This window comes from Acipenser ruthenus, chromosome 56 (genome assembly GCF_902713425.1).
Source record: "Acipenser ruthenus chromosome 56, fAciRut3.2 maternal haplotype, whole genome shotgun sequence".
NCBI classification, from domain to species: Eukaryota; Metazoa; Chordata; class Actinopteri; order Acipenseriformes; family Acipenseridae; genus Acipenser; species Acipenser ruthenus.
In genome coordinates this window covers 4,196,182-4,222,572 of record NC_081244.1, presented here as the reverse complement: position 1 = coordinate 4,222,572, position 26,391 = coordinate 4,196,182, and the positions used below count along the sequence as shown (strand labels likewise).

At 45.2% G+C, this 26,391-nt stretch overlaps 2 protein-coding genes across 2 annotated transcripts in view; both read left to right on the top strand.

Annotated features, from left to right (window-relative positions):
- The window catches only part of LOC117404380 (extracellular matrix protein 2-like), an 18,288-nt gene extending 2,864 nt beyond the window's left edge, over nucleotides 1-15,424 (top strand). Inside the window, exons 2-10 of the mRNA XM_034007239.3 lie at nucleotides 500-634; nucleotides 965-1,197; nucleotides 3,123-3,741; nucleotides 4,880-4,995; nucleotides 5,452-5,584; nucleotides 5,820-5,977; nucleotides 6,943-7,082; nucleotides 13,368-13,694; nucleotides 14,053-15,424. Of these exons, the coding sequence (XP_033863130.3) occupies nucleotides 500-634; nucleotides 965-1,197; nucleotides 3,123-3,741; nucleotides 4,880-4,995; nucleotides 5,452-5,584; nucleotides 5,820-5,977; nucleotides 6,943-7,082; nucleotides 13,368-13,694; nucleotides 14,053-14,227 (2,036 nt within the window). The 3' untranslated portion in view covers nucleotides 14,228-15,424. The remainder of the gene's footprint in view (nucleotides 1-499; nucleotides 635-964; nucleotides 1,198-3,122; nucleotides 3,742-4,879; nucleotides 4,996-5,451; nucleotides 5,585-5,819; nucleotides 5,978-6,942; nucleotides 7,083-13,367; nucleotides 13,695-14,052) is intronic.
- A 10,545-nt stretch (nucleotides 15,425-25,969) lies between these two features.
- LOC117404191 (biglycan-like) overlaps nucleotides 25,970-26,391 on the top strand; it is a 31,802-nt gene continuing 31,380 nt past the window's right edge. Inside the window, exon 1 of the mRNA XM_034006973.3 lies at nucleotides 25,970-26,155. The gene's annotated coding sequence lies outside the window, so the exon portion shown is untranslated. The remainder of the gene's footprint in view (nucleotides 26,156-26,391) is intronic.

The window sequence follows — 26,391 nt, the reverse complement described above, 5'->3', positions numbered from 1 at the left end:
CCTCACCGGTCCCAAATTCCCAATGAGGTCTTGAACTAGAACAGGGCCATCAAGAGAAAGACCTTAGTGTTGTAATAGACTCATCAGTCAGCAACCACACAGAGCGATGAGGTTGTGTAATGCACTGGTGAGACCACACTTAGAATACTGTGTCCAGTCCAGGTCACCACAGCACCAAAAAGACATTGTGGAGGAGCAACCAGACTAAACCCAGGACTAAAAGGAGTGAGCTTGCAAAGAAGGGTTAGGGGGGACTTTTAAAAATATCAAAAGGAGTTGAGAAAGTTAACCCTAACCAATACCAAGTGTCTTTATAGAAGTAAGAGCCAGCAACATCTAGTGATGAAACTCTTTGCTGATCTAGCCTGTGTTACACATGTCTATGGCAGCCAACTAGAACTGAAGAACAGCTCCTGAACTTGTCACACCTTAAAGCAGACCAGCGTTTGGGCTCTAGTGCTCTTCAATAGTGTGGTCATGTCCCTCTCTCTTTCCCCAGGTCCCCAATGTTTAGTGAATGGTATATTTCTGTATGAAGGAGCAGTCTGGTCTCCTGAGCCCTGCACAGTGTGCCAGTGTGAGAGAGGGAGGGAGAGCTGTGAGAGAATCACCAGTCCCCAGTGCAAAAACACAGGTACAGCATCGACACTGTCTGAGAACGAACTGAATACCTGGAACAGCAAGCAGCCCTGCTGCACCCAGTCCTGGGCTTCAGAACTCCCCTCAATGAAGTCTTTTCTTTTTTCTCTTTCTCTCTCTTTGTTTCCTTTCATCCTTCTTTCTTCCATTCTTTCTTTTTTCTTGTCCTTTTATAATGTATTCCTCTCTTTCTTTTCTCTTGTCGTTTCTTTATAACAAAGTATTACTGCACTAGAAAGTCATTGATAATGAGGAGTGTCATTGTTGCTGTATCCCTGTCTCTCTGTCTCTCTGTCTCTCACATCCCTGTCTGCTGTCCACACAGAGAGAGGGAAGATGCAGGGAGGAGGGGACCGCACAAAATCATCACCGCCCAAGAGAAACATGAGACGCAAACCAGAACGAAACACCAAAACACAGCCCACTGCCGCCCCCAAACTGGGAACCAGTAAGAGGAACCAGTCTGCCAGACCCAGGTTCCGCAAACAAGAAGAGAGTGCCCTCAAGAGGAAGGAAGTCGGAATCGGGCGACAGGAAACGGGTTTCAGCTCCAGAGAGGTGATGGCCGGAAACACGACCCATAAAATAGATTGAAATGTATTAGAAAAGATGTTTTTAATATAGTGTAATATGTTCCATAACAAATTCCAAAGTACAGTAGTTTAGTATACATTGCAAACATATCTGATGAAAGTGCAAGATATATTTTGAAAAAATGTATTTTGTATTCTTCAAAGTTGTATATTGAAAAAAATATTTTAAATTTATGATAACATATATGGCAATATATCCTGGAATGCTTTGAACTATAGAACATAATTTGGAAAAGGAATATCTCTTGCTGACCTGGGGATCTCTGGCACTGCTCTGGCCTGGTTCTCCTCCTACCTCTCCAACTGCACTTACCAGGTAACCTGGCGTGGAGCAACCTCCACACCTCACCCTCTCTTAACTGGAGTCCCCCAAGGGTCAGTCTTGGGTCCTCTCCTGTTCTCTCTCTTCACCCGCTCCCTGGGCCCCCTCATCGCATCCTATGGTTTCTCATACCATTTCTATGCTGATGATGCTCAGATTTTCCTCTCCTTCCCCACCTCTGACTCCACCATCTCCTCCCGTATCTCTACCTGTCTGTCTGCTATTTCCTCCAGGATGCACTCACATCACCTCAAACTCAACCTCTCTAAATCTGACCTCCTTTTCTTTCCCTCCTCCTCCCCTCCTCTGATCTCTCTATCTCTGTTCCTCTGGAATCTACCACACTCTCTCCCTCTTCCTCAGCTAAGAACCTTGGAGTCACCCTGGACCCCTGCCTCTCTTATTCCCAACACATCTCCACTCTGGCACACACTTTCCGATTCTTCCTGAGCAACATCCGAAGAATCCGACCCTTCCTCACCAACTATGCTACCCAGCTCCTGGTCCAGGCCCTGGTACTCTCACGCCTAGACTACTGCAACTCCCTCCTGGCTGGCCTCCCTGCGTCCGCCACCCTTCCGCTCCAGCTCATCCAGAACTCTGCTGCCCGCCTGGTGTTCTCTCTGCCTCGCTTCGCCCACGCTACTCCACTACTCCACTACTCCACTGGCTCCCGATCACCGCTCGCATCCAGTTCAAGACTCTTGTACTAGCCTACAGATGCCTTGACCAGACTGCACCCAGCTACCTCCAGACCCTCATCTCTCCCTACACCCCCACTCGACCTCTCCGCTCCGCCTGCACTAGAAGACTAGCTCTACCACCGCTACGCTCCCCTGCCTCCAGAGCCCGCTCCTTCTCCACCCTTGCTCCGCAGTGGTGGAATGACCTTCCTACAGATGTCAGGACTGCCCAGTCCCTGACCACATTCCGGCGCCTCCTCAAGACTCACCTCTTCAAACAGCACCTGTAGAACTCCTCTGTTTGTATCCTGGGACACTATCACCCTTCATTTAAATGTGCTTTATTTTGCTCTTATCTGCCCCCTATTTTACTGCATTTAATCCTGTACTTCATAATACTGTAATCTGCCAAGTGTTTAACCTGTAGTACTTTGTATTTAATCATATCCTGATGTAACTATCACTATTTAATCATATCCTGATGTAACTATCACTATTATCTGCTGTATTATTGAATTGTGGTTTGTCACACTTGAACAAAAGTTATTGTATTTCTTGCTCGTATTGTATTACTTGTATTGTAACACTTGAAATGTATTTGCTTACGATTGTAAGTCGCCCTGGATAAGCGCGTCTGCTAAGAAATAAATAATAATAATAATAATAATAATAATAATAATAATAATAATAATAATAATAATAATAATAATAATATAATCTAGTGAACTTTCATGCATATTCTAAAATACAGACATAAGTCGACAGTCAACTAGAACTGTAGAACTGAAGTGATCTGTCCTGTAAATCTTTCTGAATGTCAGTATACAAGATAACATGCTGGAATTACCTTAACTGATCAAACATCCTGTCTTGATTTCCAAACAGGTGCTGCCAACTGTAGCTGGGAAACAGGAAGTGATGATGCCAAAGAAGCAGGAAGTGACAGAACCAAAGAAGAAGGAAGTGACAACACCAACGAAGCAGGACATGATGACACCAAAGAAACAGGAAGTGACGACACCAAAGAAGCAGGAAGTGACGACATCAAAAAAGCACAAAGTAACAACACCAAAGAAACAGGAAGTAACAGCACCAAAGAAACAGGAAGTGAGGTCTGGGGAACAGGAAGTGAAAACTGGGAAACAGAAAGTTGGTGTTGTTAAGAAGCAGGAAGTCCAGAAATCTGGAAAGAAGATTGAGAAGCCAGCAGAGGAGAAGAGAGGGGGAGGAGGAGGGAGCAGGGTGAGGCTGATAGATCTTCAGGACTCTGACGAGGAGGATCTGGAGGAGGAGTTTGAAGACATCGGTGGGCTGGGAGATGATCTTGATGATTTCTTCTTTGGCCGTCCCCTCCCTGATTCTCTGTTGCCCCCTAGGGGCAGGTTCATGGAGTCTCTCCCGCCAGGCTGCATCCTCTCTGAATCCACCATCGCCTGCGGCAACGCCAGAATGAGACACCTGCCCATCCTCCACGACCTTGGAGTCACAACTCTGTACCTGGCAGGTGAGAGGAGAGAGGCACAGGGGAGGGTATGACTGAGAGGAGAGAGTCACAGGGGAGGGGTATGACTGAGAGAAGAGAGTCACAGGGAGGGTATTACTGAGAGGAGAGAGGCGCAGGGGAGGGGTATGACTGAGAAAAGAGAGTCACAGGGAGGGTATTACTGAGAGGAGAGAGGCACAGGGGAGGGGTATGACTGAGAGAAGAGAGTCACAGGGAGGGTATTACTGAGAGGAGAGAGGCACAGGGGAGGGGTATGACTGAGAGAAGAGAGTCACAGGGAGGGTATTACTGAGAGGAGAGAGGCGCAGGGGAGGGGTATGACTGAGAAAAGAGAGTCACAGGGAGGGTATTACTGAGAGGAGAGAGGCACAGGGGAGGGGTATGACTGAGAGAAGAGAGTCACAGGGAGGGTATTACTGAGAGGAGAGAGTCACAGGGGAGTTTGTTACTGAGAGGAGAGAGTCACAGGGGAGGGTATGACTGAGTGGAGAGAGTCACAGGGGAGGGGTATTAATGCCCACTTATTACCAATATGGAATGACTGGGTTTGACATTTTCTCAACATTTTACCCTCAAGAATAGGTTTCTGTCTAAGGGCTGCCAAGATCAACACTGCATTGAAGAGTGCACCAGTCTTGGCAGAGTCACCGCTCAGGAAGTGTGTTTTGGGGGTAAACTAGTGAACACATCTCCATCCAGATTTGGTTATTGGTTGTTAGTAAATTGATCATATTTAGGGTACCACTGAAATTGTGAGACGGATTGCTCATTAAGATCCTTTGCATATTTTTAAAAACGAGATGAGATTATCTATTCAGGGATATCAAGATATTTAGTGAGCAAGTAGTATGAGTAAGTAGTATGAATAATGGGCAATAAAAGCCCACCCCCAGTCACTCTCTTAATCATGTGTTGTTTCCATAATGTGTGTCGGTACTATACAATATTTACACAATTGCTCTATATTTTGATGAATTACATTCTGAAATATATTTTGTATCCGTGAAGGAATACATTGAGAGCTAATGGAAGCATGCTGTGGGCAGAATTGATGGATGCACTGTGTTACACAAGCTGTGGGCAGGATTGATAGATGCACTGTCTTATATCTGATCCCTGTCGTGTCTCTGTGTCGTAGAAAATGAGATTTCAGAGATCCCGGAGCGTGCGTTCTTAGGACTGCCCAACCTGGAGTGGCTGGACCTCAGCAAGAACCGACTGGACAACTCAACCATGCACCTGGGAGCGTTCAGAGTGAGGAGGGGGAGAGAGGGGGGACAGATCAATCATGCACCTGGGAGCGTTCAGAGTGAGGAGGGGGAGAGAGGGGGGAAGATCAACAATGCACCTGGGAGCGTTCAGAGTGAGGAGGGGGAGAGGGGGGGCAGATCAACCATGCACCTGGGAGCGTTCAGAGTGAGGAGGAGAGGGGGAGAGGAGAGGGGAGAGATAGTGGGGAGATGAGAGAGCAAGAGAGGGGGAGGAGAGAGGGGAGGGGGAGGGAGCAGGGAGTAGATAGGGAGAGTGGGAGAGGGGAGAGAGGGGGAGAAGGGAGAGGGAGGAGAGGGGGGAGAGAGAAGAGGGAAGAATGCAGCATTAACCCAGAACCAGTTTCAAAACTCTACGCAGTGAAGTCTATTGTTTTAATGATCAGGAGACAGGAGCTTGATGTTATTATCACAATTTGCTTTCCTTGGTTTCCTGCTGCAGAATCTCATTAAACTGAAGAGACTGAACCTGGATGGGAACCAGATTACACAGATCCCACTGCTACCACCATCACTGGAGGAGCTGAAAATGAACGATAACAAACTGCAGGGGCTCGATCAGCACAGCTTCAAGGGTAAGAGAGGGGTGAGAGGGAGAGGAGAGAAGAGTGTCTCTCTCTCTCTCTGTGATGTAATTGTGATTCTCTCTCTGGTGATGTCAGCATGTCTCTTTGTCGTTGGTGAAGTCATCGTCTCTCTCGTTGATGTCATCGTGTCTCTCTGTCATTGGTGATGTCATCATGTCTCTCGTTGGTGATGTCATTGTGTCTCTCTATTGTTGGTGTTGTCATCGTGTCTCTCTCTCTGCAGGTCTCTCGAACCTGCTCACTCTGGAGTTGGAAGGTAATGCTCTTCACGATGGCAACGTCAATCCACTGGCCTTCAAACCCCTGAGGAAACTCATCTACCTGAGACTGGACCAGAACCTCCTGAGAGCCATCCCATCAGGCCTGCCCCCCTCCCTGCAGGTCTGCCTGCCTGCCTGCCTGCCTGTCTGTCTGCCTGCCTGTCTGTCTGCCTGCCTGCCTGCCTGTCTGTCTGTCTGCCTGTCTGTCTGCCAGTCTGCCTGCCTGCCTGTCTGTCTGTCTGCCTGTCTGTCTGTCTGCCTATCTGCCTGCCTGTCTGTCTGTCTGCCTGTCTGTCTGTCTGCCTGTCTGCCTGCTTGTCTGCCTGCCCCCCTCCCTGCAGGTCTACCTGCCTGCCTGCCTGCCTGCTTGTCTGTCTGTCTGCCTGCCTGTCTGTCTGCCTGTCTGTCTGTCTGCCTGCCTGCCTGCCTGCCTGCCTGCCTGTCTGCCTGTCTGCCTGCCTGTCTGCCTGTCTGTCTGCCTGTCTGCCTGCCTGTCTGTCTGCCTGTCTGCCTGCCTGTCTGCCTGTCTGCCTGCCTGCCTGCCTGCCTGCCTGCCTGTCTGCCTGCCTGTCTGTCTGTCTGTCTGTCTGCCTGTCTGCCTGCCTGTCTGTCTGCCTGTCTGCCTGTCTGCCTGCCTGCCTGCCTGCCTGTCTGCCTGCCTCTCTGTCTGTCTGTCTGTCTGTCTGTCTGTCTGTCTCACTATGTATGTGGGTGTTTGTCTGTCTCACTGCTAGTGTGCCACACTATCTGTCCGTCTGTCTTTTATGAGTGTGTGTCTCTAGATCCAGCCCTTGACTGTGTGTGTGTCTCTCTACGTGTGTGTGCATCTGTGTGTGTGTGTGTGTGTCTATGTGTGTGTGTGATTGTGTGTGTGTCTCTAGATCCAGCCCCTACCTGTGTGTCAGTGTGTGTGTGTGTCAGTGTCAGTGAGTGTGTGTGTCAGTGTCAGTGTGTGTCTGTGCATGTATATGCATGCGTGAATGTGTGTCAGTGTGTGTGTGTGTGTGTGTGTGTGTGTTTGTCAGAGTGTGTAGATCCAGCCCCTGTCTCTCCTTGTGTCTTGCTCTCACCCTGCGTGTTTCTCAGGAGCTGCACTTGGCTGGGAATGTGATTGAGGAGGTTTCGGAGGGAGTTCTCAACAAGACCCTGAATCTCAGTGTGCTGGTGCTGAGTAACAACCGCCTGCAAGAGACCCGCATCGCCCCGCTGGCCTGGATACACCTCCCGTGAGTCCAACCCCTCTCTCTTCCCTCCCCCTCCATCCCACTCCCCCTTCCCATCACCCCAGTTGTTGTTTCAAATTCAGAATATAAAAAGACAAAGAGATTGCCTGTGAATGTAATTCTAGATGCCTCCACAAGGGGGAGAAGTTTGTATGAACAGTTTCCATCTCACTTCTCTTTCTTGCTAATCTCCAGTAGTTTGGCTGTGAGAATGCAGTGAGTTAGGGTTAGGGTTTAGGGTTAGTTTCCTCAGCTCAGTTTGGGAGGGCGACCTGATCTGGGTAGTGTCTGGGTGGTGTGATGCATCTTCCACTTCTTAATGATGGACTTCACTGAGCGGAGAGGGATAATCAGCGCTTTGAAATGTTCTTGTACCCTTCTCCTGCTCCTGCTCCTGCTCCTGCTCTGTGCTTCTCTACCTCTTTATCCCTGACTAAATATATAGCTGCAGGTTCTTATAATGGTAACCAAGGAATTAACTAGCAACTAATTATCTTGTTAACCCCTCGGTCACATTCTGCACGGGTTTACTAAAGATGCGTGACTGTCTGCCTATTCAGTAATTTGCTAGCCAACAGTCACACATTCTCACAAGGTATTTCTAAAATCACAATAAAACAATAACAAATAATGGCGACGGCTTTTCGCCCACACCGCAAACAATAATAATACCATAAATCACAAACATAAACAAAGCATACATGCCAACAGTCCCTATATGGTCGGGACAGTCCCGATTTCCTTGCAAATGTCCCACGTCCCGATGCATAGGAAGAAAGTCCCTATATTTACACATACCAAAAAAATAATTTATTCTGCACAGTAGAGTTAGTGCAAACCACACGCTGTGCTCTTTGTGCGGCCGACACATCTGCTGATCATTAACTCATACAAAGGAAAGAACGCTTCACTATTTTTACTGTCATGATGGTCGTGTCGTGTTTAATTGGGGTGGATACGCCCCCCCCCCCCCCCCCCCCCCAGAGAAGATTGTCCCGGTAAACAGTTTCCAAATGTTGGCAAGTATGACAAAGGGGTGCCATACTTGGCAATATTGCGTAAACAAAAAGGGTTTAGTGACATCACGAATAAGAGCCTGGAAACATAAACCAGAGTCAATTGTAAATCCCAGGTTTCTGGTTTTGGATGTTATATTTGATATATTTGCCAGCTCCATGCTGCTGAGAACCCAACAGCAAGACTTTAGTCAATTTAACTGCAGAACATCTTGGGACATCCAGCTTTCCACTGCCGACAGACATGCAATTAGAGTGGAGACAGCAGATATATCCCCAGGTTTTACAGAGATGTAAAGTTGGGTGTCATCGGCATAACAGTGAAAATGTACGTGATATTTACGGATAATCACGCCCAGTGGTAGCATGTATATGAGAATAGTAAGAGGTCAAGAATAGAGCCTTGGGAGATTGTATTTCACTGGGGGCTTGAGAGTAAAGAAAGGCGTGAGGGGCAGAGAGCTTGACGCATGTGAGTGCTTGAGTGCCGATGGTGTTAGACACAGACCCCTATACTCAAAGGACCGGGCAGGCAGCATCCTCTGGCTGCTGGGCGACAAGGAGAATGAGAAGACAAACATGAAGGACACTCTCAAGTAGGGTTACCATATGGCTCCAGATTAACCGGACGCTTTGAGACTGACCAGGATTTCAAAATTCCCCCTAAATTGAAAGTAATTCACGTATAAATGAGCTCCACCTTTGCTGAGATTAATCCTGCTGTGGTGGAATTGCTTGGGCGCAGCAAACAATTCACACTGATCAGCTGCTTCTGATCAGATCTTAATGAACGAATAGCTAATTTATCGATAGAGCAACGAGATGATGATGAAATTGTATTTGCAGAATAATATGGGCGATTGAATTTTAACAAACAGAAAAAAATAGCGACTGGCTGCAATTCATTCTTGGTATAATACAATTATTTGACGCGCATGCGGGTATTTAAGCACCATTATTAATTGTAGCTAAGGATGGTTCATTTACACATTCATTTATTTCAATTTAGGGGCAAGTTTGAAATCCTGTTCTGTTTCTCTGTGTGTGTGTCTCAGTGTCTCTGTGTGTATCTGTGTGTGTGTGTCTGCGTGTCTCAGTGAGTGTGTCTGTGTGTGCGTGTGTATCTCAGAGTTTCTGTGTGTGTGTGTGTGTCTCAGTGTCTCTGTGTGTGTATCTCAGTGTGTGTCTGTCTGCGTGTCTCAGAGTCTCTGTGTGTCAGTGTCTCTCTGTGTTTCTAGCGGAAATGACAGTGGTATTTTATTTTCAGTATAGAAACCTGTGTTTATAACTAAATGGGCCATTCTGCATGAAGCACAGTGTAATTTAGAGGTTTCAGTTGCTCTCTGCCTGCCTGAGTGCGATAAAAACCCAGTCTTCATACAAAGAGTCTACAGAGCAAGACAGAGCAGTGCAGCCAGAGCCTCATTCGAGCTGAGCCTGTCCAAGCAGTGTGACAGACAGGCCTTCCCATTACACACTTAACAACATCACTGACAGACAGGCCTTCCCATCACACACTTAACAACGTCACTGACAGACAGGCCTTCCCATCACACACTTAACAACGTCACTGACAGACAGGCCTTCCCATCACACACTTAACAACGTCACTGACAGACAGGCCTTCCCATCACACACTTAACAACGTCACTGACAGACAGGCCTTCCCATCACACACTTAACAACGTCACTGACAGACAGGCCTTCCCATCACACACTTAACAACGTCACTGACAGCCATTTCCACAAGAAGCCTTTCTAAGTGTCTTCAGTAGAAATACTAAAATAAACGTAATAAATTCAATGACAAGCATTTTGACTAGAAATCTTTCTCAGTGTCTTCAATGTTGAAATAAATTTTTGAGTCACATTCTTATATAATGTGGACTCCCATCAGAAGAAACTGATTTAAGCAGACAAGCGTTTGGGCTCTAGTGCCTTCATCAGTGTTATTGAAACTAGAAGCGATTGAGTCAAGCAGACCAGCATATTACACTGAGGGGCAATGGTAGCACACGTAAAGGGGCAGCTACAATAGGGTGAGGCTGGCAGAATGGGACCACAGTATTCTAACTACAGTAGTTTGCAGAAGTATTCACCCCCTACCAATAATGTCACATTTTGTTGAATTACAAATAATTCAATAATTCAATTTTCAAACAAACTTTTTTTATGCAAAGCTGTAGTGGTTAAACTAAACACTGTTAGAAAGAACATAAGAACATAAGAAAGTTTATAAACGAGAGGGGGCCATTCAGCCCATCTTGCTTGTTTGGTTGTTAGTAGTTTATTGATCCCAGAATCTCATCAAGCAGCTTCTTGAAAGATCCCAGTTATATGTTATATGAGGAGGAGGTTAAATGTCAGCAAAACTTGCAAAGAAAATGTACAAAATGAAATTTACTGGTTGCAGTATTCAGCCGCTTAAGTCAGTACTTGATAGAAGCACCTTTTGCAGCAATTACTGCTATCAGTCTTTTTGGATAGGTCTCTATTAGCTTTGCACAGTAAGATGGTGAGATTTTTGCCCATTTCTCCAGTTCTGATAAGTTTGTTGGGGATTGTCGATGGACTGCAATTTTAAAGTCTCGCCCTAAATTTTCGTTGGATTCAAGTCAGGACTTTGACTGAGCCACTCAAGAACATTCATTCTCTTCTTGTTCAACCACTCCAGTGTGGCTTTGGCTTTGTGCTTCGGGTCAATGTTTAGTGATTATAATTCTTATATTGTTTTTCTGCTGACAGTTCTGTGCAATGTGATGTTTAGCTGCGATACGTTTTCATAAATCAGTGTTTTTCTTACAGCATAGAGACAATCAATAGGTTACGTGTGTAACCCCAGTTCCCTGAAAGAGAAGATGACCAGCAAAACAATACTTTTGGGATATGTCTGCTTGTCAGGTATTGGCTGAGCATTTTATATCAAAGCTGCAAATAGCCCCCTTCTGTGGAGTGACGTCCTCGGTCCTGCCTCTTGAGGTAATAAATAGTCACTGGACGGAGACTTCTGTCTTTATTGCATTGAACCTGTGAATGCGAATGATGCGACCTTGCAAGCTTGGCAGTCATCTTCTCTTTCAATTCATCGTTCCCTTTCAATTTGAAGATGACTGCCAATGATACTTTTGGGAAAGTATACCAAAGCCATTGCAAAGGAGAATGAGCGGACAACACATGAGGGACATCTCGCTGCTGCCATCTAGTGTGAGCGTGCAACCTCAGGGGCCCTAGAGTCAGTAGGACCAGGGGTCACAAATGGAGATTAGATAAAGGGGCATTAAGAACAGAAAATAGGAGGCACTTTTTTACACAGAGAATTGTGAGGGTCTGTAACCAGCTCCCCAGTAATGTTGTTGAAGCTGACACCCTGGGATCCTTCAAGAAGCTGCATGTTGAGATTCTGGGAACAATAAGCTACTAACAACCAAACGAGCAAGATGGGCTGAATGGGGCCTCCTCTCGTTTGGAAACTTTCTTATGTTCTTATGTTCTTATGTTCTTAATAATTATCAGGAGCTTCCGTTGAATGTTTTAAATGATCCTCGCGTAAATGACAGCGTTTGCTGGTCTGCACTCTGTTCTGATAGCTAAAACCCTGTCCTGCTAGTACACTACATGAGACCTCTGCTGATTTTTTTTTTTTTTAAAGGATGCAGGGAGCAGTGGAACCATTTTTACACATTGCATTGCATAAAACTACTTCATAATATAAACAAAATGATTGGATAGGGATGAAAAAGGGAAATGTTGTCCATGTGCGTTTTAGAAACGCACTGCTGTTTATGTTTTGCGTTTTATTAAAATGTCCTGTGTAGTTTTTCTTTTGATTGGTTGTTACTCTGGCTGGTTGTGGATTTAAACAACTGTTTATTTTTATTTTGCTGGTAGAAATCAACACGAATAAGGTAAAAAAACAATAATTTAACATATTTAATTAATACTTTATATGCATAAACTGATGTAATCAATTGACTATGCATAGTAGTTTTTAAGGCTTCACTTGCAATGTCACACAGTAATCCACAGCTCCACATGTATTACTGCGTTTTTTTTTACCCTTTCATAACGTTTATGAATCGATGCATCGGCTTGTTTGGAGAACGATATATCTAGTGAAAAATTAGGCATCGCCCCAGCCTTACTGACTGGCTGGTTTATATTGTGGATGGGGGTGGATGTCACTGACAGGCTGGTTTATATTGCTGGGATGAGGGGTGGATGTCACTGACTGGCTGGTTTGTCCTGTTTTCTTTAGCTGTACTGCAGTGTGGGGCGCTGGGTCAGGAGTCGGATCTCACTGGGGTTTGAAGAAACGTTCTGTAATTGTCTGCACTTGTAGAAGCACAATGCTCCTTTTGTGCTGTGCATTTCATTCCAACTTTCACCCAAACTGTGTCATGATATAAATCCCTGAGTAATGTCTGGCAAACAGAAAGGGAGAAAAATAGAATAAATTAAGAAGGAAAGAAGCCAGAGGAAAATATATATATATATATATATATATATATATATATATATATAACTGAAAACAACCACGTTTTCATTAGCAGCCAAGCAGATCCCTCAGGGAATTTCAAATCCACAAAAAATATTATTAGTTCCAGTCTGAATCAGTTGCTTTTAAGACCCGACTTCACAAAGTTCTGAGATCACTGAGCTGCTCGGAACCGGATGAGCTCTGCTGGGCCGAATGGACTCCTCTGTAAACTTTCTTGTGCTCTTATAACATATTCAATAATTGCCCCAGTTTTCACCCTTGCTCTGTATGTTTTGCATGAAAAAATAACTGCTCTGTGATTGTAGCTTGTAAAATAATCCCATTCTCTACATACACTGATTGCAGATTTCCACTGTGCTGCTTTGAAAGAAATGAAATGGAAGCAGGCAGTTGGGATTGAAGGGACTGTTGTGTCAGTGACTGTCACTTTAATGTTAGCCAGTTTAAGTAAGCGAGGTTTTGAAAGGGGGTTTTATTGACCTTGTGAAAGAAATGGAGCAAAAACATTTTAAATGCTTTGGAAATCAACCCCAATGCCTTCAATGCCTGTGAAAAATTCCCCCCAGTAAAGGCACAGCAGAGTGTAATAAAGAACATTTGACAGCATGGTAAAGCATAGGTACCCAATATAAAGCACAGAGAGGTATGGTAAAGCATATTAAAAAACATGACCAAAGATTGTGGACTATAGTAAATGGATAGTATAATCATGGGAAAAGTGCAAAATGACTTTTTCCTGGGGTACCCTTCCCCCTGTGTCCCTGTGTGCTTCAGGGGGCTGGATCTGCTGGATCTGTCCTATAACGGGCTGGTGCACGTGCCTTCCTTCCTGCCCTCTTCGCTGCGCCGGCTCCTCGCTCATCACAACCACATCGAGCGCATCCCCGGGTACGTCTTCGCTCACATGAAGCCGGGCCTCGAGTTCCTGCACCTCTCCCACAACCAGCTGCGTGACAGCGGGATCCACGCGCTCTCCTTCCTCGGGCTGCACCACTCCCTCGCCGAGCTGCTGCTGGAGAACAACCAGCTCACAGCCGTGCCTCGCGGCATCCTGAACCTCCGCAACCTGCAGGTGCTGCGGCTCAACGACAACAACATCAGGTACAGACACGCCCCCTCCCCCAGCTTTCCATCACCCTCCCCGCACAAAACACCTCGCTCTCCACCCCCTTCCCCTGCTCTATACCCCCTGCTCCCCACCCCCAACTCTCTCCCATTACCCCCTCTCTCCTCCCCTCTGTATCCCCCTCTCCTCTCCTCTCCCATCACCCCTGTCTCTCTCCCCTCTCCCATTACCCCCTCTCTCCTCCCCTCTGTATCCCACTCTCCTCTCCTCTCCCATCACCCCTGTCTCTCTCTCCTCTCCCTTCAGCCCGTCTCTCCTCTCCTCTCTCCTCTCTCCTCTCTCCTCTCTCCTCTCATTGCTGGTTTAATGCTGTGATAATTCCTCTCTGCTCAGGTACGTCCCCCTGAACTCAATCTGTGACACTCGTGTGATGGAGGACTCCCCTCTCATCTCTGTCCATCTCGAGAACAACCTGATTGACCGGCGCCTGATTCCCCCGACCGCTTTCTCCTGCATCAGGACCTACCACAGCATTGTATTGAGACCCCAGAGATACGAGGACTACTGAGATAACCCCTAGCCCTCTTTCTACATCTCCCTAACCCCCGCCTGCCCTCACCTCACCGATCCCCAGCCACCTCTACCTCTCCCTGACCCCCAGCCCTCTCTACCCCACCCCTACCCCCAGCCCACTCTCACCTCCCCAACCCCCAACCTTCCCTACCCCCCCCGACCCCTAGCCCGCTCTTACCTTCTCAACCCCCAGCCCTCTCTCACCTTCCTGACCCCTTGCCTGCTGTCACCTCCTCGACTTCCAGTCCTCTCTCACCTCTCCAACCCCCAGCCCTCTCTCACCTCTCCAACCCCCAGCCCTCTCTCACCTCTCCAACCCCCAGCCCGCTCTCTACCCCTCTCTGAACCCCAGCCCGCTCTCTCTCAGCATCGACCAGAAATGCAGCTCTCTTTCAAAACACCCTTCCCAAAGTGATATTAAGTGGGTTTATCAGTTGTATGGCTGGTAAATGTGATTGATAATAACCAAACCAATATTATCAGAAGCTAGTCCCATTGACTCTCTGTATTCTGTCAATCAAGATATGTCAATGTAATTTGATTATCAGTACCTTCTACTCCTGTGTGAGCTTCCCTGCTGACAGTTGCAGTGTGGCGGGCTGGTGGGGTTAATTACTGCTTAACGAGATGTAATGAGTCTGATGTGTTTGTTTAATTACAGGGAAGCTCGCTCAGGGGTAGAAGGTGAGACTAATAGTCATGTTAGTCTAAACCAGGGCTGGCCAAAGTGGCCATCCACTCCAGGTCTTTGTTCCAACCCTGTTTTAAAGGGTTTATTTCAACCAATTAAACCTCCATGCAAACCCCAGACTAGTTCATTATCTCATGTCACCTGTTAAACCTGGAGTGGAATAACCCTCCTGGACTGTGATTGGACACCCCTGGTCTAAATCTTTAGTCTCACATTGATGATGCACAAAGTGTGGCTCTGACTGAAGCATCTTGTACTGGTCTTCAGTAGATATTGCTCTGAACCTTGCTGAGCTCAAACTGCTTCAAAACAAGTTTCAAGGATGTGATGAACAACTGAGAATACGAATTGGAAACCAAATTATTTTATACACCCTGTTTATGCTTATATATCTTTAATACAACTGTTTTTTCTTAAACTGATTTTGCAGTTCAATGTATTTCTACGTGTTTTATTTGATACGGATATACAAATAAAAACCTGATTATTTTAATTCCAGAACGCTGGCTAATTCACTAGCCTCTCATTCCTGTCTTTCAACTTCCTCTGGAGGCCTGGGTTCCAGTGGGGCCTGGGTTCCAGTGGGGGGCTGTGTTTCAGTCTGGGGGGCTGTGTTTCAGTCTGGAGGCCTGGGTTCCAGTCTGGGGGGCTGAGTTCCAGTCTGGGGGTCTGGATTCCAATCTGGGGGGCAGAGTTCCAGTCTGGGGGGCTGAGTTCCAGTCTGGGGGTCTGGGTTCCAGTCTGGGGGGTTGAGTTCCAGTCTGGGGGGCTGAGTTCCAGCCTGGGGTGCTGAGTTCCAGTCTGGGGGTCTGGGTTCCAATCTGGGGGGCTGGGTAGCACAGACAGACAGACAGACAGACTAATAACTCAGTACTGAAGCAACAGAGCACTCACTTCCTGCAGATTGCAAGCACAATGAGATGGTAAGGGGGGGTGTCGCAGTCTCTCCCTGTCTGACTTCAGAGTGGGCAGTGAGGGGGAGGCCATGGTGCAGGATGTTTTTCTTCAGTGTCCTGTCGTTCAGTTCTTTGCCTGATGGCGGTTCCAGATGTCATTCCAGCTGTTTTATGAGAATGACTTCATGGCAGTGCAGCTGTAATGCCAGGATCACGGAGAGTGGGACAGGGGCTTTGCATGCTAATTGGCTTCTTTTAAATCTTCCCTTTGAATATTTGTTATTACCAGTGTTTCCTGTTTTCTAACAACTGATTTTAGAAATACTAATAGAAACTATAATCCAATGAGATTAGAAGTCTTTCTCGATGTCTTCAATATGAATTTAAATTGAATGACAAACATTTTGACTAGAAGTCTTCTAAGTGTCTTCAATAGAAACACTAAAAGAAACTTAAATAAAGTCAATGACAGTTGTTAGAAAACAGGTTTATTTCGATTTCCAGAAAGCTTTTGATAAAGTCCCGCATAAAAGATTCATTCTCAAACTGAACGCTGTAGGGATTCAAGGAAATGGATAAGGGAATGGTTAACATGTAGAAAACAAAAAGTACTGATTAGAGGAGAAACCTCAAAATGGAGCAAGGTAACCAGTGGTGTACCACAGGGATCAGTATAAGGTCCTCTGCTATTCCTAATCTACATGAATGACTTAGATGTTGATGCAGTAAGCAAACTTGTTAAATTTGCAGATGACACAAAAATAGGAGGAGTGGCAAACACTGATGCAGCAGCAAAGGTCATTCAAAATGATCTCGACAGCATTCACAACTGGGCAGACACATGGCAAATGAAATTTAATATTGAAAAGTGTAAGGTACTGCATGCAGGCAATAAAAATGTGCATTATAAATATCACATGGGAGATACTGAAATTGAAGAAGGAATCTATGAAAAAGACCTAGGAGTTTATGTTGACTCAGAAATGTCTTCATCTAGACAATATGGGGAAGCTATAAAAAAGGCCAACAAGATGCTCGGATATATAGTGAAAAGTGTTGAATTTAAATCAAGGGAAGTAATGTTAAAACTCTACAATGCATTAGTAAGACCTCACCTAGAATATTGTGTTCAGTTCTGGTCACCTCGCTACAAAAAGGATATTGCTGCTCTAGAAGGAGTGCAAAGAAGAGCGACCAGAATTATCCCAGGTTTAAAAGGCATGTCATATGCAGACAGGCTAAAAGAACTGAATCTATTCAGTCTTGAACAAAGAAGACTACGCGGTGATCTAATTCAAGCATTCAAAATTCTAAAAGGTATTGACAATGTCAACCCAGGGGACTTTTTTGACCTGGAAAAAGAAACAAGGACCAGGGGTCACAAATGGAGAGTAGATAATGGGGCATTCAGAACAGAAAATAAGAGGCACAATTTTAAACAGAGAATTGTGAGGGTCTGGAACCAACTCCCCAGTAATGTTGTTGAATCTGACACCCTGGGATCCTTCAAGAAGCTGTTTGATGAGATTCTGGGATCAATAAGCTACTAAAAACCAAATGAGCAAGATGGGCCAAATGGCCTACTCTCGTTTGGAAACTTTCTTATGTTCTTATGTTCTTAAGCGTTTCCACTAGTTTTTTTTAAAAATGACTTTCAGTTGAAACGTTTGCTATTGCATTTTAGTTTCTTTTAATATTTCTAAATTCACTACTATCAAGTATTTTATAGTTATGGACGAAGTTCACATACAAGTTAAAAGTCCAGCTGCATTTGTTTTCCAATCATTCTACTGCTATTTTCATTGAAGAGGGAGCAGGTTGATGAAGAGAATACTGTTAGTGGTTGATGTCACCGTTCTGAACAGACATTGCAGTTGAATTGGTCAACTCTCTGATTGGCTGAAAGATCCTGAGCAGTCTATAAAATATATTATATAATCTTCATGTCATGAAGCCATTCGTCGCATCCTTGGGACTTTTTAAAAAGTTGACATGCCCCTGTGACTTCACTAGAGCTCTCAGACATGTGATCTCTCTGCATGCAGCTGGAACCACTGAATTGTACTTCCTGTAATACAGAACCATTGTGCCACAGCCTGTCTGAAGATCATTTAGAATATAGTTAACATACTGTGGTCCCATTCTACCAGCCTCACCACCTTGTAACTGCCCTATACTTGTGTTACCATTGCCCCTCAGTATATAATACAGAGCCATTGTGTTCTTCTGTCATTTGGGAATGCTAAAATGCCACATATGGACCTGATTAATTTTGTCTTGGACGTGAACTCTTTGGGGTTGGCACTCTGAAAGTTTGACGTCTTAAACTGAGAGTGAAAGAACTGCTTGTATTATTGTGCTTGCCGTTATTAACACAAAGATCTCTGTTCCTTTCTTTCTCCGGTTAGTAACCCTTACTAGGGTGCAGCACAGGGGAGCAGGGTACAGCACAGGGGAGCAGGGTACAACACAGGGGAGCAGGGTACAGCGCAGAGCAGTGTACAGCACAGAGGAGTAGGGTACAGCACAGAGCAGTGTACAGCACAGGGGAGCTACAGCATAGCAGAGTTTGGTAAAGCACAGAGGAGCTAGGTAAACATTTGGATCATAGACATATCTATATCTGAAAATAAACTCTGGAAGAATGTAGTCTTTACAGTCTGGATGTAAAACTGTTATGTGATTCAGGGTTTTATTCGGTATTAATAAACTCCCTCGCTGGTGTGTGTGTGACGGGGAGAGGTTAGAGGTGGGGTAGAGGAGAGGGAAGAGGGAAGAGGGGAGAGGAGAAAGATGGGAGAGGTGGAGGAAAGAGGAGAGAGAGTGGAGAGAGAGAAGAGGTGAAGGAGAGGGAAGAGGGGAGAGAGGAGAGAGAGCGAGTTAGGGTTAATCCTACCACCACAAAGCCCTGACAAGCCAAGAGCTCAGTCCAGAGAAGAGTCTCCTCAGCCAGCTGGCCACGAAGCTCACTGTACTGAGTGGCACTGAAATCTGTCAGCTTCTGGACAGCACTGCTAAAACAATGCCAGTCAGAGTCAACCAAATTATATCTCACCTCAAAAAGGAGAGAGGAATTATAAACAATGATTTTTAGTACCAAAGAGAGCCTCTTTAATAGTAATTGACAGTTTGTGTATTACTGAGTAAACAAAATCAGATCTCGGGTCAAGTGAAGACCTCTAGTGTGAACCCTCTCATCTCTGCTCCCTGTGCTATTATTATTATTATTATTATTATTATTATTATTATTATTATTATTATTATTATTATTATTTATAATTTATTTCTTAGCAGACACCCTTATCCAGGGCGATTTACAAGAATCAAAGTACAAGTAATAATACAATTAAGAGCAAGATAAATACAATGACTTTGGTTCAAGCAAGTACAAGTATGACAAAATACGATTCAATAATACAGCAGATAACAGTGTCAGTGATAGTTACATCACGATATAATTAAATACAAAATACTACAGATTAAATAACACTTGACAGATTACAGTACTCTAAAGTACAGGATTAAATGCAGTAAAATAGGGGGCAGATAAGAGCAAGTAAAGCGCATTTAAGGAAGGGTGATAAAGTGTCCAGAGGGAAAAGAGGACTTCTACAGGTGCTTTCTGAAGAGGTGAGTCTTGAGGAGGCGCCGGAATGTGGTCAGGGACTGGGCAGTACTCTGAAATCCAGGACTGGGGGTCATTTTACCAGTTTAGCTTCATCAAAGCGGTCATCCGTTTGTGTAGTTGTCTGACTTCAGTATTTCTGTGTGTCTGTCTGTTTCACTTCAGCATTACCTGTCTGTCTGTCTGTCTGTCAGGGGGAGAGAGACGAGAGGGGGGATGGGAGAGGAACAACAGGGATGGGAGACAGGAGAAAAATAGAGCTGGGAGAGAGAAGGATAGGGAGAGAGCAGGGTGGGAGAGAGAGAGGAGAGGGGTGAGGGAGGCTCTGAGAGTGGAGTGAGGGAGAGAGGGAGAGGGAGAGAGAGGGATGAGAGTGGAGAGGGGGATGAATGAAGTGGGGGATGAGTGGAGAGAGGGCGTGAGAGTGGAGAGAGGGAGGAGTGAGAGGGGGATGGAAAGGAGGGGAGTGAAAGTGCTTAGAATTTGTATGTTCTTCAATAGAATTTCATTTTTGAACTGGAAACCGAGTAAATTCCAAGACTGGTACAACATTTCAATAATCGCTGTGACTGTGATTTTCGACTGCAGTTTTCCTCCAGCTAATTCATCCTTATCCAGATCCATAATACATTCAAAAACACCCTCAGCAAAGAAAAGCCGTCCCTGTTTCATTTCTGTTTTGTTTCTGATCTGCACAGGCCAGGAAAGCCCTCTGTGCAGATAACATTTGAGGACAGTATTCAGGGCAACTGACACAGTGCACAAAACACACTTCAGAAAATAATCATTACAGCTGTAAAGCTGTACTTAAAACTTTTGATTCTTCGGGAAAACAACAAAATGCCCTCAGTGTATGTCTGCCATTGAAGATAATTTAGGGTATAGTTAGCAAGCCCCATTGTAGCTGCCCTATACTTGCGCTGCCATTGCCCCTCATATAATGCAGAAGCAGTTTCTATAAAGGTGTGGCATGTTTAGATCATTACAATAATTATTGAACATGTATATGCAGGTGTGACAGGGATGACTGAAGTGGTGACGTCAGGCCAGATTTTTATTTATTATTATTTGTTTATTTAGCAGACGCCTTTATCCAAGGCGATTTACAGAGACTAGGGTGTGTGAACTATGCATCAGCTGCAGAGTCACTTACAAATACGTCTCACCCGAAAGACGGAGCACAAGGAGGTTAAGTGACTTGCTCAGGGTCACACAATGAGTCAGTGGCTGAGGTGGGATTTGAACCGGGGACCTCCTGGTTACAAGCCCTTTTCTTTAACCACTGGACCACACAGCCTCCTAGATGCTGGTGTTCTGACAATCTGAGCCCCCCCCTCCAAATGCACCTCCCGTAGCACAGGTTTTCAGACTAGTCTGATAAATAGCGCCTCCCTTCCAAATGAAATATCTAAATAGAACAGTACCAGGAAGCTCATTTGGAGAAGCAGAAATGACTGCTTCCTAAACATGACCACGTTACAATATACTAAATGAACAAATCAAGCTTATTATGATAGTTTGCAAACTTAGATGAAAACTATCAATACAATTGGGATCAAACATAATCATTATTTACAAAATCGTGTTCATCTCCTTACTTGTTAGAAACTGTAACTTTACTGCTATAATACTGGAAGAGCAAACTGTGGTGTTAGATTCCCACACAGGGTTTATATTGCAACTTAAAACAAATAAACAATGTATTTTATTTATGTGTAACAACACATTTTTTAATGTCAACATACTTTTGCTGATATAACCTTAACATGCATATATATTGTTGATAGTCCTTATTGTATGTATTTGTCTGTGGCAGAGCAGGGCTCTGCCCTTAGAAATACTGTCAGGGAAGGAGTTAAATTCTCCTCCCTGCCCAGATTGATTGTGTCAGGTGGGAGCAATCAGTTAATTAATCATCCAAGTAAGGACCCAGCCACCTGGCATAAAAGGAGGCCTCAGCTTCTCATTTAGGAGGAGAGTTCTAGAAGGAGAGGAAGCCACTGTGTTTTTTTCATTTTTGCAATCCAGTGAAGGCAACGCCCAGCCTGGAAGCTTTATTCTTTTGTAAGTTTCATTTTGTTTGTATTTGGTGTTTTGAACCTTTTTGTTTGGCCCCTGTGCCTGTTTATTTGATTATTTTTTGTTTATTAAAAAGCTTTATTTTGAACTTTATATTGTCTGAGTCTCAAACCTCTGTCATCTTGTCACATTTGGTGCTCAGAAGTGGGATAACGCCACCTGGAGGCTCAGAGACAGTATAAAAGTTCTACTTGTCTTCCTACCACCCTCCGAATCAGAGAGCCCCGCACCGGACGAGTGGGAGAGAGCACAGCTGGGGTTGTGGCGCCAGGAGAAGCCGCGGTGCTCAGCGAGGGAGTGGGATGAGGTCATCCAGGTGGCTGTCGAGTCGCTGCCGGAGAGACCGCAGCCGATGGCAGAGAGTCCGGCGCCGCCAGAGGGAGAGTACCACGTGCCGCCATCAAGGGAGCGTCCTATGCTGCCAGCGCCAGAGCCCCAGAGAACCCAGCATCGCCAGAGTGCCCACCGCTACCGCCTGAGAAAGAAAACCCTGCGCCGCAGCTGCCACCAGAGAGCTCCGCTCCACAACTGCCATCTGAGAGAGAGTGTCCCGCACCGCCCAAGAGAAAGTGCCCCACAGCCCGTGAGAGCATGTCGTGTAGCCGCCAGTGAGAGACTGCACAGCAACACCAGCAAAAGAGTACCTCCTGCCACCTGGAAGAGACTGTCCTACGCTACCAGAGAGAGAGAGTACCTCTTGCCGCTAGAGCCCCAGAGAGAGAGCCCCGCACCACCAGAGCCACAGAGAGGGAGCCCAGCATCGTCAGAGCCCCAGAGAGAGAGCCCCATGCTGCCAGAGCACCAAAGAGAGAGCCCTGCCCTGCCAGAGGCCCAGAGGGAGCCCCGCACTACTAGAGCCCCAGATAGAGAGCCCAGCATCGTCGCCCTAGAGAGAGTGCCCCACGCAGTGGCTGCTGCACCCAGCCCTTGCCAAACAGCAGCCAGGTTCCAAGGTTGCTGTTGGGGCTGTACTAGCTAGCGGTCCAAGGAAGCCTGGACCCAGGAGGGACTGTCGTCCAGGCCCCTGAAGTGGTCGTCACATTGCGTCGTCCTCAAACGTGGCGCCAGGACCCGTCCGTTGCTGTCCTCCGGCCTGGCAACCACACAGGCTGCCACACCAGGACCAGGTCAGTGCTTCCCGAGCCAGGAAACATTTGAGTGGGGGGCAGTGCAACGGCGGGTCCATTTGGGACTATTTTGGGGGGGGGGGGGGGGGGTCAATGTGGGAGTGTTAGTGTTAGTGTATTGCTGTGAGTAGAAGCGTTGTTTTGTGTCTAGGCAGTGCTAGCACGCTGCCTGGGGTGTCACGTGCACAGTGCAGCTGTACGTAGATAGGGGTCTGTGTTGGCTGCACTGTGATTTGTGCTCGGTTCCGCCAACCAGCTGCTTGCGCGGTACCGAGGGTCTGAGGGATTGGACCGTGTGTATGTAAATGTACCCCTGTGTGTGTGAGCCAATAGGGCTCGGGGGATCATTATTTAGGAGCTGCCTGCGTGCAGCTCAGGGTCGTTTTGTGGTTTTCATGTAGCTGTGTGTCCTGGAGCTATCTGAGCTAAACTATTTAATAAGAGAGCGTCCATTTGCCTGCTGTTCCAATGCTTCAATAAAAATAGCAGTTTTCACTGCTTTAAACTGCATCCTGTGTCGTCTCCATTACTTCCTGCTGTGGACCAGATTCGCTGCCACTACAATATATAGCAGATTGTTTATATGCAATGTGAATTGAATGCACTGATTGCTAGATTACTATTTCTAGTAATCGGATAAGGTGTTAAATGACAATGAGTACCGGGTGCATTTAATAGATCTAATGAGTCTAATGAAGACAGCAGAAAGAAACACATCAGTGTACCTGTTTTTACCTTGTTTTAATGAATAAAGTCTGAATAGTTGACACACTTCTTAGATGTAGACTTTTATTTAGCGGGACTGTCTTTTCAACATTTAGAAGTGTTTCCTATTTAACGTTTCCTGGGACGAAGCACCTTGTGTCTGATTAAATGGACTGAAAAATCTCTGTAGTGCCGACATCTATATTTTCTGCTATATATATATATATATATATATATAATATATATATATATATAGTGATGCACAAAAGAAACTCAACACTCAGGTCTAATGGATTTAAAATATTTTAAACTTAGATATCAAACAAAATCACAGAAAATGTGAACAAAAATACAGATCAAAGAATCACGATAAGTTTTCAGTATAAAACGTGACACACTGTCAAAATGAAAACATTACAAAGTTAGTCTCGAGTATGACCTCCCTGAGCATTAACACAATCCTGGCAGTGTTGACGCATGGACCTGATCAGCCTCTGGATAGACTGCTGTGGGATGTTCCTCCACTCTTCCTGTGCAGCTGCAGCCAGCTGGCAAAGGTTGGCTTGACAACGCAATTCAGGATAACGGTCCTGGGCTGGTGTGGTGACCCTCTGCCTTCCAGGACGTGGCCTGTCCCTCACAGAGCCGGTTTCCTGGTTTCTCTGGACTAGTCTGCCGATTGTTGAAGCAGAACATCTCATTCTCCGGGCAACTTCTCTCACAGACAGGCCACCTTTAATCATGCCGATAGCAATAAGGCGATCTTCATTACTCAAGCAGGGCATGGTCGTATATTTCACTGTTCTTGCGTTAAATCATGTATTTTTGAATGGCTATTCATACAGATTCTTAATCATCTCATTTGGGACAATAATTACAGTTGAACACCCCTAGTGGTTATTTCTGAAACTACATGGAGACTGAACTGCTCCCTCAATCAACCTCCTAAGAGAAAGGGTGCTCCCTCCCGTCCAGGGCAGGCTTAAGTCATGGAGACTGAACTGCTCCCTCCCTTACCCCCTAAGAGAAAGGGTGCTCCCTCCAGTCCAGGGCAGAATATGTAATCTGAAGCTCCTGATACAGGTGCACAGGTCAGATAAGAGGGTGCTGTGGTAGCCTCAGTGAATGTCATCATGTGATCCATTGCCATGTGGATTTGCTCTCCTGTTGCTTTAAATTGTTCTCCAGCTGCTGTTTTGAAAGTCATTGCATGAAATAAAACTTAATTAAAAGGCATCTCCTCACCTGCTGCCACAGAGCGCGAACTAAAGCAGTGAGACGCCTTCTCTTAAAGGGACAGCGCTGTTTTAAACAAGTCTTTAAACAAGTCAGTCAGTAACTTGAAGAACGAGTTGACCATGACGTATATCAACAGTATTAAAACATTTAAGTAGAAAGTACAGCTATCCCCAGAATCAGATATTCTATATTATTTAATATAATAGCAAGTTTCATGACAATATCGATATAGATATATGGGGAAATGTGCGAAATGTGACATGCTTACTTACTACCGTGTATGACAACCTCACGTTTTCGTATATTACACATTATGGTAAATGCGTATTTAGTTTTGAATGGTATTTTCACAGTTATTACTGATCAAATACATTGACAAACGATCTTTGTACTCTTCGGTGCTGCACTTCCCAGATCCCATGCCTTATTCTGAGGAAAGCTGTTATACTCGCACTCAAACAGTGCCTGTTACTGGCTGAAAGAATTATATTGTAGTGTCAAACTGAAGAGGATTGCGGTACACTGGCCGTGAAAAGGTGTCTTCCGGCAGTCAGAAACTCGCTCCGTCTGTTTTAACCCGACTCTTTATCCCGAAAGTTGTTACCGTCATAAAATTAAAAACGTTTCTGGTGTTTTCTGACAGGTGCAGTAGGTGCAATTTACAGAAAGGTGGCGGAATAACGATTCATGAGAAAACGATATGTTAATGACGCGAATGCCAGTTTTTAGTCATTTCAGGATTTCAATCACGGGCAGGTGGGGTTGAAAAGGTAGTAAAGCAGGCGGAGAAAAACAAAACAGGCGCGTGTTTCAGGAGATACCAGAGAAAGATACATTTAATAGAACATACTGATGAAGCAAGTACACCAGGACAGAGAGAAAAAGAAAATAATAATAGGATAGCATATATCTTATTTCATATTAATTAAATTTAACTACACTGTACTTAACTATTGAATACTTTCCTGTAACACCTGCAAGTCGCCTTGGGTAAATTGGCGTCTGCCGAATAAATAAATACATAAATAAATACATAATGACTTCAGGATTGCGAGCTGAGCGATTTCAGGTCGCAGACGCGTGAGAAAAAGCTCTAAAAGACGCATGTCGCAAAAGTATGGAGACTTAATTCCTTAAGTCTTAAGTATGAACCAACCTTCAATCCTCTTTTATTCGTCACATAAACAATATCGTAGCTTTATCCATTTTATTTTGTTTTTTTTTCAATATCTACAAAGTTTTGTGAAGCTTAGAACTCTCTCTCTCTCTCTCTCTCTCCCTCTCTCTCTCTCCCTCTCTCTCTTTCACGCATCAGTTCACAAACGCGAAGGAGGACCCGTTTTGGGGGGCTGGTTCAATTCAAAGGCATGTAATTTTGTACTGTTCTTTCAGCAACATCAGTACAAGTTCACATCTCCTATTCTGCGGGCAGAGCCGAGGAGAGCTGAGAACCGACAGGAGTTGAAGAACACGAACAACAAACTGAGAAAGAAACAGAGCTCCACTAATTCAGTGACAGGGCAGGGTCACGCACCATCTCTGCACAATACACGAGGCGAAGGTAGAGTTACTTTGTACGTTTTTTTACGGTCTTTTTTAGGGATTATTTCATAGTATGAAAGAAGCTGTAGAAAAGTGAGTAAAGAAATTTGAACACAAGAAATACAATCGATTTTGACGGTTATGTTGGTGATTGTTACTCAATATAGTTTTAATATATTAGTGTGAAGACATTTAAATGATTACAAAAATATTTCTTTTTTTATGGTCGTTGACTTTTGGCATGATTCTTTAGTG